General features: G+C 39.3%; 2 protein-coding genes across 5 annotated transcripts in view; both read left to right on the top strand.

Moving 5' to 3' along the window:
- Positions 1-915: 915 nt before the first annotated feature.
- ube2g2 (ubiquitin-conjugating enzyme E2G 2 (UBC7 homolog, yeast)) lies at positions 916-7,218 on the top strand. 2 transcript variants are annotated; one of them, XM_057827985.1, is made up of 6 exons: positions 916-1,044; positions 1,549-1,584; positions 3,945-3,990; positions 4,794-4,912; positions 5,997-6,137; positions 6,215-7,218. In XM_057827985.1, the coding sequence occupies exons 1-6, from the start codon at positions 1,002-1,004 to the stop codon at positions 6,325-6,327; spliced, it is 498 nt and encodes a 165-aa protein (XP_057683968.1). In that variant the 5' UTR covers positions 916-1,001; the 3' UTR covers positions 6,328-7,218. The 2 variants fall into 2 exon arrangements, with proteins under 2 accessions (XP_057683968.1, XP_057683969.1); XM_057827986.1 differs by lacking the exon at positions 916-1,044 and adding an exon at positions 1,120-1,159.
- Positions 7,219-8,725: 1,507 nt separating this feature from the next.
- The window catches only part of LOC130910414 (trichohyalin-like), a 68,044-nt gene continuing 65,630 nt past the window's right edge, over positions 8,726-11,139 (top strand). For 2 of the 3 annotated variants that reach the window (XM_057827691.1, XM_057827688.1), the window contains exons 1-2: positions 8,726-8,912; positions 10,176-10,293. The gene's annotated coding sequence lies outside the window, so the exon portion shown is untranslated. The remainder of the gene's footprint in view (positions 8,913-10,175; positions 10,294-11,139) is intronic. The other variant, XM_057827689.1, reaches the window with a different exon arrangement.

Raw genomic sequence — 11,139 nt, 5'->3', positions numbered from 1 at the left:
TATATATATATATATATATATATATATATATATATATATACAGTATATACAGTATATATACATTTTTATTTATTTTTAATACATACATAAAGAGATCTGAGTCAGTATTCAGAGAAAGAACCAGAAAAATCATTGCTGAGTTTTATTCAAAACTGCAGAATGGAAAAAAACAAGCAATAACATTGACTAAAGAAGCTTAACAAGCTCAAAAACTATAAGGTGCATACTGCCACCTACTGTACAAGAGTGTGCACCACCCGTTTGAAAGTGTGATGTGTTCATTGTTGGTTTTATTGGTCAATATCCTGTTCACCTGTCTAATCTCGGTTGTACTCGTGTTGTTGCCTCTAGTGCTCGATAACAGTAAACATTAGTTGTGCCGGGCTTATCGATGCGCCGGAGGCATGAAAACGAAACAATCAAGTCAAAATTTGTTTGTTTGTTACAAATTAACGTTTAATTCAGCCGACAATTTAAAGAGTAGTGGAGTAAAAAGTATAGATGTGTTCTGTAAAATGTAGTGAAGTAACAGTGCCACTTCATATTTTTACTCAACTTCAATACTGATACACAAAAATGTACCGAAGTTACATTCCACCACAGATTTTTACTGATTTTACGTGAGGATATGCTGCTATCTCTTTGCATGAAGTTATCCAATGATTCGTGCAAAAGATATTTCTTTATTTATAGAAATATAGCAAATCATACAAATATATTTGTCTGTACTTGATCGCTAACGAGAAGGCAAGTTTGCTGGAGGTCAAAATGTCTTTTGATTGCCAAAATTAAAAATAAAAAAAACTTGTCGCGGTCAGCCAATCTTTGCCGTTTACATTCGCCTGCAACGCTTTGACGTTGCAACTGGTACCATCCGAGTGGGATAAGTGCGACTTCCCACGTTCCTCGAATGCAGCAGAAGCCCAAATCGTGCGCATGCGCGTTGAAGCCTGGGGTCCTTGGCTTCGACGACGTGTTGTTGTGAGACGTCAGCGGCGGCGATGGCGGGCACCGCGTTAAAGAGACTTATGGCCGAATACAAACGTGAGCATTACACTAACATCTTGGACAACGACATAATTCGGCTTTTAACACGAGTACGGACGCGCACGCGCAGTGTGAGTTTAAGCTTCCAGAAGCTTCTGACGAAGTGGAAAAAGTTGAGTGTTTCGTTTAATGTTCAAACTTCGGTTGCCTGCTTAGAAAAGCTGGAGCCGCATCAGTTAAAAAAAAATCTTTGTTGGTTGTCGCGGTATCTAAGGGTGAACGTGGCTTCTCTGTCGATTTAAGACGCCTGGTTGTGATTTTTGTCGCTAGCTAGCAGTTACCAACCACTGGGCCTCTAGGCGTTTGTTTTTTCTCAAAACTATTGAACATACCCTTAAAAATGTTATATTTGCACATTTATTTGCATTATTAGGACGCCGGTTCGTGGAAGAAGGGACAAATAAATTCAGCTTGAAGTTGCTTAACCTGTATCAAGTATTATACTTGGCTTTTTAGTGTGTTAGCTTGCATTAACGTGTGTGCGCATGCGTGTGTTTACAGAGCTGACACTCAACCCTCCTGAAGGAATTGTCGCAGGTAGGTCGAATGTGCTTTTGTATAAAAAAAAAAAAAAAGTCACTTATAGCGAGGAAAAAGCAGAAAAGCATCTTTGTTGCTATTGTAATTTCATCAGATCCCGCAAGATGACGGCAAAGCATCACACAATGCCAAACTGCTGAAGTCACTTAGGGGCTGTTTACATGGTGACGCTCTGAGAATACCACATTCAATGCTTGCATTTACATGGTTCCATCTCCATTAGTGCTGCAACAATTAATCGATTAAGTCGAGTAATTAAATTAGAAAAAACCTTCGAAACAAAATTTGCTGCTTTTAGGATTCGTTTAGAGTGACGTTATAATGGTTTGTTTTGAAAGTGTTTACATTTGGTTTTATTGGTTTGGGTGGATACACTGCCCTGTAGTGGCAACAGTTAATACGACATAACTGATTTAACATAGCTCAATCCAGCCGCTCCCTGTCAAGACCAACTTAAAGTAAGCTTTTGTTTGAGCTAATGTTTTTTTTTTATGCTTTCGTAATTTTAATTTATAAGTATTTTTAGCTGTCTTTTTTTGTGTGTGTGTGTGTGTGGGAAGACGTGTTTTAACGATTAACACCATTGTGTGGGGGGGGGGGATAGCATTTTATAGCCTTTAAGCTAGCAGACTTTTGCTATGCATGATACTCAATAGTTTTTTTGTTGTTGTACTTAGATCCTCATTTATTTATTTTTTCATACTGTTTGAGGCTAAGCCCAGTTAGTTTAATTTATTTTTAAATTAAAGTTCAATTCTGCATAGTTTGAAGAAACACTCGGGAAATGTATTTTATATTCGCATTTATTGCTTCTGTGAAAGGGCAATCTTAGCAAGCCTTTGTTTTGCATCTCCTAAAATTTTCTCTGCAAGGCATTAAATGTTCCTAATCCAATCATTTGAACTAACTAGTTAATAGATCATTCGATTACTAAAATAATCGAAAGCTGCAGCCCTAGTCTCCATTCGAATGATGTCACACTTCCGGGTAAAAACAATGTAGTATTCATGCCAGGCCTTATAGGGCAGTGCAGTTTAAAAGGCGACAGCCAATGATGCACTTCCTTGACAACTACCTCCTCAGCCCGGAAGACAACTTATCGCCCACTCGAAGCAATGGCTTCCAAACATTTTTTTCTTTGGCTTCAACAGACACGAAAACGTGAACATAAAATATATTTAAATTAAAAACATTATAAAAACATTCAATTAAAGCTGACGTTGCACCATGTTTGCTATTTTGAATATTTACTAGCAGCAACTGCACATACCCAAGGTGATGTGTGCAAGTGCTGACGTCATCGGAGTGAGGGTGTTCCATTCTTAGTTGCTAATAGAATAGAATAGCCCTTTATTGTCATGATACAGTTGTACAATAAAATTGTGGCGCATCTCCCTTTACAATGCAGGACAAGTAAAAATCTCGAAAGTGGCTTGCAAGAATAAACGTATAAAATCTAAATAATATAAAATATGAATGAGGTAGTCCTATATTCAGGCAGTGCAAATAATTGAAGTAGCAGCAGTTTACAGTGAAGGCATTGAATATTAGCACATTAATATTGCACGTAAATAAGTATTGCACATACAATATGTGTGAATTGAAGTTAAGTAGCAGAAGTTGACAGTGCTACTTCTATTCACACATACACTATATCACAAAAGTGAGTACACCTCTAACATTTCTGCAGACATTTATGTATCTTCATGGAACAACACTGACAAAATGACACTTTGACACAATGAAAAGTAGTCTGTGTGCACCTTATATGATAAAGTTAATTTATTTTCCCCTCAAAATATACCCATTAATATCTAAACCCCTGGCAACAAAAGTGAGTACACCGCATGGGAACTACGTAGATCCCTAAATGTCCAAATTGGAGGGAAAATTACAAGCAGTACTCAAAATGTCATGTGACTCGTTACAGGAGTGCTGTCAGCATTGCTGCAGAGATTGAAGAGGAGGGGGGGTCAGCCTGCTAGTGCTCAGACCATACGCCGCACTCTACATCAAATTGGTGTGCATGTCTGTCATCCCAGGAGGAAGCCTCTTCTGAAGACGAAAGCCCACAAACATTTTGCTGAAGACATGTCAACAAAGCACATGGATTACATGTCTTATGTTCTAATGAGACGGGCAGGCTTTCTTGTGTAACGTCTTTAGAAGAGGCTTCCTCCTGGGGTGACAGCCATGCACACCAATTTGATGTAGAGTGCGGCGTATGGTCTGAGCACTAACAAGCTCGCAGCGTCACCATGTAAACGGCCCCTTAGTCATTTCTTGTCCCAGTTTCTTGTTCCTCTGCCAGAGTAAAAGCAAACTAGCCAGACTTGTTGACATGTTGTATATTTTAGGTCCCGCCAATGAGGAGAACTTTTTTGAGTGGGAGGCGTTGATCATGTAAGTCGTTTTCCTTATAAGTCCTTGCAGGAACCTCTGTGAAGTTGGCCCCCACCAGATGCAAATTTATCGAAATGTTATGGCATTCGTTTGCCCCATTCACTGAACAATGGACCCGAAGGGATGACATTCGTTTGTGCTACATTTGCGCTAGTTGTTGGGACACCTCTCTCTTATTGGAAAGTTGATATGCTTCATCAGCCGCGACAGAGGTGCTGCAGTTGAAATCATTACTCAAAAGTATACACACAGAGATCTCATAACTAAAGAATGATAATGAAATTATTGATACTGAGATATTAATTTCAAGTGATGACGTTAATCGCGGCACCTCCATCGTGGCTGACGAAGCATACCAACTCTCAATAACAGAGGGGTGTCACAAATACTAGCACAAACGAAGAGCACCATTTTGGGTCCATTTTGCAATAAATGGGGGGCTTCGTGACGTCATCACTCGAAATCAATATCTCAAAAAATACAGCAGCACAAACGGAAAATTTTTACAGCGCAAATGATCGACACCTTTTTTTTTTTTTTTTATTTATTTTATTTTTTTTTTATTTTTATTATTTTTTTTTTTTTCATTTTTAGTCAAAATGGGGGGGGCTTGTTGACCTAAGAATGACCCATAAAAGAATTGTAAATACCTCATTAGTGACAGCACAAACGAAAAAATGTTCAGCACAAATGAATGACATAATTTTTCTATAAATTTGTGTCTGATGGGGGGCCAACTTCACGGAGGTCTTGCAGGAAACGTGTTGACAGATAGGTAGACATTGTCGTTCTACTCTTTTCAGGGGCCCGCAGGACACGTGTTTCGAAGGAGGCGTCTTTCCCGCCGTCCTTACCTTCCCCTCCGATTATCCTCTCAGCCCCCCCAAGATGAGGTTCACCTGCGACATGTTTCACCCCAACAGTAGGTCATCTGTTTTGGATGCATGAAGTAGCTTTTTTTTTTTTTTTTTAAATATATGGCGCAAAACACTCAGGTGACCTGAAGTTCCACTCTGAGACCCCCAATTTGGCCATATTTCAACATTGTCGTATATGCATGTGGGATACATCATTGGGAAGCTTAAAATCTCCATTTTCTGGGGGAAGAAAAATTTTGAACCGGACGGCATTTAAAATTTTTTTTTTTTTTTTTTTTAAACAGCAAAACCCTAACTAGAGGTGAAAGCACGCGAGAGCATAATTAAAAACGCCACGATTTTAACGAGATATTATCGCGTACTTACCTCTTTTCGATCCAAAAACTCCATGTAGCATGTATCACAGAGTGTCGAGACACAGCTGTGAATGGCCACAGCCGGATTTTGGGGGGGATTTTATGGGTGAAACATGGTAATATAACAAGGGTCGTGATGCAGACATCAAGGAGTGGTCGAGATTTTCATTTTCATATAATTATAATTACCCTCTTAAACTTTTTTTTTTTTTCTTCACTTTTTCTTTATTTGTATCGATTATCATCTAAAATATTGGGGAAAATGCAACAATAACGAAAAAAATACAATTAAGTGATAGTTTATGAGGTAGCTAGCCGTGACATTTTTACAGACCCTAATTTTTTCATTGTGACGTCATTTGTTTAAAAGTTTAAAATATGCGAGTGAATAAGTTTTTTTTTTTTTTAACTAATTATTAGACATCAATTAATGAATCTAAGCTAAAAATGACAGACATTTCGGATAACAAATACGATTACTTTTTATGGCTGGGTTGGAACAAAAGCGGTTGCGCGACGTCTGCAAACGGGGGTTTCCAGGGTAAAACGGACAAATTAAAAATAGTTCAGGGGCTTAATTTCTCCATGAATCTGCTATTGCAACATATAGACATTCTATCAAACACAACAGTTCTTTTCACTTAAAATGCTTCAGTTTATTTGAAAGAGGGGTGCAAGAACAGAAACTTTTTCAGTCTTGTCTGTGTCTTCCACCATACATATAAAATTTATTTTGAAATTAAATTTAAAAATATCGGGAAATGTGCTGTAGTTTACCCAGATGGCCGCGTGTGTATCTCCATCCTGCACGCGCCGGGAGACGACCCCATGGGCTACGAGAGCAGCGCTGAGCGCTGGAGTCCGGTACAGAGCGTGGAGAAAATCTTGCTCTCCGTTGTTAGCATGCTAGCAGGTGTGTATATACACAGTCCAAATGCCACTTGAAGAGATGTTATGTGATGGCCCTCATGTCTCAAAACACTCCGGCAGAACCAAACGACGAAAGCGGCGCCAACGTGGATGCCTCCAAAATGTGGCGGGAGGACCGAGATCACTTTTACAAACTGGCTCAGAAGATCGTGCGCAAGTCCCTGGGCCTTTAGCGATGATGTCATCACCGGCGCCGCGAGTGTGTGTGTGAGTGTGTATGAGGACAGCGGTCACGACGGCGTGAGTTGCTCGGCCACCGCCGAGCGCGCCACCGCAGGACCCCGAGTCCCCACGACAGGATGTGACGTCACAGTCGACCGCTGTTGGCCATGTAGGACAATCACGCAACTGGTCGGCCGGTCAATCAGTTGCCGACAACGGCACTGTCTACAAAACCCTCACTTCGGGCCGTTTATTCTGTCTCCGTCCCATCTGGCTTCAGAACCAAGTAGTACTAGTGCCACTTTTGGTGTACAAGTACAAGCTTAAGATGGATACAGAAGAAATGTTCAAACAGCTCGTGAGGTAGCCCGAGTTCATTGTGTATGAATAGTGTTTGCTAATTAAACCATCTTTGGTGCAATCAGCTCGCCGAAGAGTAGGTAAACGCATCATGACGTGAAGTGACTCCTGTTGAATAAACATCAGACAATGCAAAAGTGCTTCCGATACTTGATATAATCAAAGTATAATTGAAATCCTTCGCTGTCATTGACAGTGATAAACATCTAATCCTTTTAAATTAATTCACCAAAGACGTAAACACGTTTAATGATGTTGATCTGCTCATAATTTAAGAATGAAAAAGAAGCTCACCCCGCCCCCCAAGATGGGAATCTAATCTCTCCCAGGTCAAAATGGATTGGATGTCTATCGCCGTCTGAGTTAAAAGTACAGTGAGAAAAGCATGCAGCCTAACATACTGTAACCACCTTGGGAAATAACCCCATATAAGATGATACCAACACATGCCCAGCTCAAAAGGAATGGAGTTGGACGTCTTATCGATGTCAAAGGCAGCCAATGTTGATTTATGACATGACAATAAAGACCTTATAACAATAGGAAGGTTGTTGATGTGTTTCATGATTTTGAGTGCTGCAAGTTGTAATATACCAAAGATTTTTTTTTTTTTTTGTCTGGTCTGGTCCATCTGTTAGCCTTCCGTCAACGGCAGCCAATGAGTTAATCATCACTGAAGACATTGACCATTGAAGGTTATGCTAAGTTGTCTAATACTTCATAGTTTTATACTTATATATATATAGTTTTAATCTTTGTGGATAAATACACTGGAAATATTCGATTTATACATTTTTTAAAAGCTGTCATCTTGGTAGCTAAATACACTGGAAACATTCGATCTATACATTTTTTAACATAGCTGTAATCTTTGTGGATATATACACTGGAACTATTCGATCTATACATTTTTAACAGGGCTGTCAACAGACTTGCAGGGGCCGTGGGACAAAAGACCATTATAGCCCCATTATAGCCCCCCCCCCCCCCCCCCCCCCCTCCAACCCTGCCACCGGCTTGTCACGACAACATACGCAAGCAATGACAGTCTTAAGTTTTAAAATGATTTCATTCGAGATGGACAGTTAAATTTAACACACCGTAATGTGATGTGACACAATATAAAGAAACTATGATATTCATCTTTTTTACTTTTCTTTTCTGCGCACCCGATTTATGACGACTCGCCATGTTTAGACTTTATAATAATGACATTTTAATTTCCCGCTTCAGGGAACGTATGTAGTCTTGCCTTGAGTGCGCCAGAGCGGGGTCAAACCATTCTCTGCAAAGACAGATGGGGTGGGTGGGGGCGTTGTGCAAAAAAAGGAAAAGATAAATGTTTGAAATATTTAATATGTTAAAAGTTTTTAAATATACATATATCGAGTAAAACATAATATTTAATCAGACAATGATTTAAATAAAAAAAGAAATATGTGAATGTAAAGTAAAATAAATTAAGGGTCATTCAGGGGCCCCTATGGTCCTGAGGCCCGGGACCACATACATGATTGGACCAAACCACCCCCCCCCCCCACCCTCTTGCATTTCAATGTAAAAATCGATTTCCCGTGCTAATGCTAACACAAACATGAAACTTTCGCTCCACAACATGGGAAAGTTCCCTTCTGCGTAAAAGTTTACATCGTTTTCAGTTGTCGCTGTACCACTTCAAATGTAAAACTAGCACTTACATATATGTCATAATGCAATGACATAATCAAACAAGTACTTAGATACGTGATTTTATCCATTTTCCTATAAATGTTACTATCACCGCTGTCAGTTCCATTAAAAACCACGACAGCGCTGCTTGTGCTTGGAACTACTCACGACTACATGAACCACGTGACCACCCGCGGCGAGATCAGAAAGTGTCGCAACTCTCTTTCTACATGGCTCTGATGTATACCAAATGCAAGGATCACTGCAGACGTCATTGCTGGATAGAGAAAGTGCATTTATCATCAATGGCCATGAACTTGTCAATCGTGCTATTACAGGGATAGATGTGGTAGCAGTCGCTTGTGTTAAAAACAGTTCCTAACACGTCATCATTCTGCGTCGTCAGTTAAGTTGAAAGTTCACGTTACCCGCCTCATTTGAACAAGTTCCCGTCACAAAAGCAACAACTGGAAACTGGAGCCGCAGAAAGAGCGCTCAGCGGGACGAAGCGAGACGGCACACCGACAACTTGGGGTTGCTGAGCCGAATTTAACTGCGCTTTTGACGAGTAAATGCTCTTGAATCAACACTGCCGTACTTCCGGTGATCTGGCTGCTAATCCTGTTAGCCGACTGCTGCTAACTTCTCTTAGCTTACAAACTTTTTGCTTCTTCTAAACGCATTTATTCTAAGACCGTTTGGGTATTGTAAGAGTTAAGTGAATGAAAACCGTGTCAAGACCGGGTTCACAAACATTTTTAAAGCAATGACAAGGTTTGAACAGTTGTACAGCATAAATGCATTTGACTAGAAAAAAACTTTTAAGCACAACATGCAAAAAATGTCTAAACTACAGCCAAGTAACTGCCATCGCGTCTGCCATGTTTAATGTGAAAATAAGAGTTTTTTTTTTCTTTTTTTAAATAAATATTTACCACCGCTACTTTCAACCATTACTGTATTAAGAATGAAGCTGGAATCCCCTGTTATACTGCCCCCGTGTGGACAGGGCGAGCAAAGCTGTTCCGAGCATATTATGGCGGTAGATTCGTGTCTTTACTATTCAATCCAAGAAAGTTTCTTCAATTACCAAAATATATATTTTCAATCAAAAAAAGTAACTTCAGCCCCAAAAAGTTTTTGGATGCAAAAATGAATTTGAAACTCAAAAAAATGAATTTGAAAACTAGATTTATCAGTTTTTTTTTTTTTGGGGGGGGGGGGGGGGGGGGGGGGATTGAAGTCAAGTTTTAAAATTTTTTTGATTGACGTAATATTGTTTTGCATTTGGGCAACATTTTGGCTCAGACATTTGTGCCTTTATTCAATAAAAACTAAGTTTCTTCAAACATAACATATTTTCAAAATTAAAATCACTTCAATCAAAAAAAGAAAAAATTCAATCACAGGACAAAAGTTTTTGACTGTGAAAAAATATTTGAGACTCAAAAATTTGCATTCGAACAGTTAATTTTTCATTTTAAATGTTTTCTTTTAACTAATTGAGAGAATCCATTTTATGTTCGGGCCATATTATGTTTTTTTTTTGTTTTTTTTTTAATTTGAAACTATTTTTTATTGAAGTGTCAGTAATTGCGTGAAGGAAAGTCATCCATTTTATATTAATTGTTACATACAACATGACTAAAACAACTTCAAGTTAAATTGTAAAGGTAATTGAAAAAGTGACATTTATCCGATAAATTGATCATCTGATTAATCGATTATAAAAGTAATTGTTAGTTGTAGCCCGATAGAGATAAAATCGCAATTGACTGGGAGGACTAGGCCATGAGTTAAAAATTCTAAATACATTTTCTTTGTTCAACAGGTGGCCTATGCTTTGTGAAGAAGATGATGTTATCAAAGATGAAGATGTGCCCGAAGTGTGTCTTGTAAGTCGCTCGGCAGCCTTGAGATATGACTGACTTGGCTTGCTGATTTTTACAGTAAGTTACAAGATGATGCGTGCCCCCCCCCCCCCCCCCCTCCCACAAATATGTAGAGACTAGGGATGGGAATTTTGATAAATTTCCCTGCCTACTGGTCTCAGATTTTATTTGCCATTAGTCTCAAGGCAAGAAAACTCTTTTTTTACACACATTAAATAAGAAGTTTAAAATGCAGAAGTATTTCGAGCTATTTTACCCCAAACATTAAAGACGTGTGGATGGGGGGCATTTCTCTTCCTGGCTGCTTAGACTGTTTTAAAAGTGGCAGAGGCGCGAAGACCAAAGCTAATTTCAGACTTATATCCCGCTAAATTCCCGTGTAATGTGACACGGGATTTACCCGTGTCATGGCTTTCAGACATAAGGAGATGTACCATGAATTACCTGGGTTGTACCGTGTTGGCCATTCTGTGCATGAAGGGTAAGGGACGGGATTTTATAACCCAGACATTGTCATTTTTGGTCTGCATCGGCAACAAAACAGACCACACATTTCCAAAGATGGACGATGGGCTGTCTCTTCTTCGGTTCTAAGATTCAGTAGCCAATTCATTTCATTATGTCTCCAGTTGAATTTTGCTATCTTTTCAGTTTACCATGTTGATAATTGCGATGTTTGTTTACTGCTTTTCGTCTTACTGCAAAGAAAGAGGAAATGACGATCGACCCGCCATGATACTTACGTCATCAGCCTTCCCGCTGTGACTGGTTAATTATCTGGCTGCTTTCATGCATGCCGCGTCCTGGTGAAGTATTATGCCACGACATTGGGCTGGGCGATACTGCCTTAAGTACGTATCACGGTAAATTGAGCAGTTTTACTTCAACAACGAAAAATGACTA

This window comes from Corythoichthys intestinalis, chromosome 22 (genome assembly GCF_030265065.1).
Source record: "Corythoichthys intestinalis isolate RoL2023-P3 chromosome 22, ASM3026506v1, whole genome shotgun sequence".
Classification (NCBI taxonomy): Eukaryota; Metazoa; Chordata; class Actinopteri; order Syngnathiformes; family Syngnathidae; genus Corythoichthys; species Corythoichthys intestinalis.
Note: the sequence above shows the minus strand (reverse complement) of the source record. Positions and strands in the feature narration are given on the sequence as shown.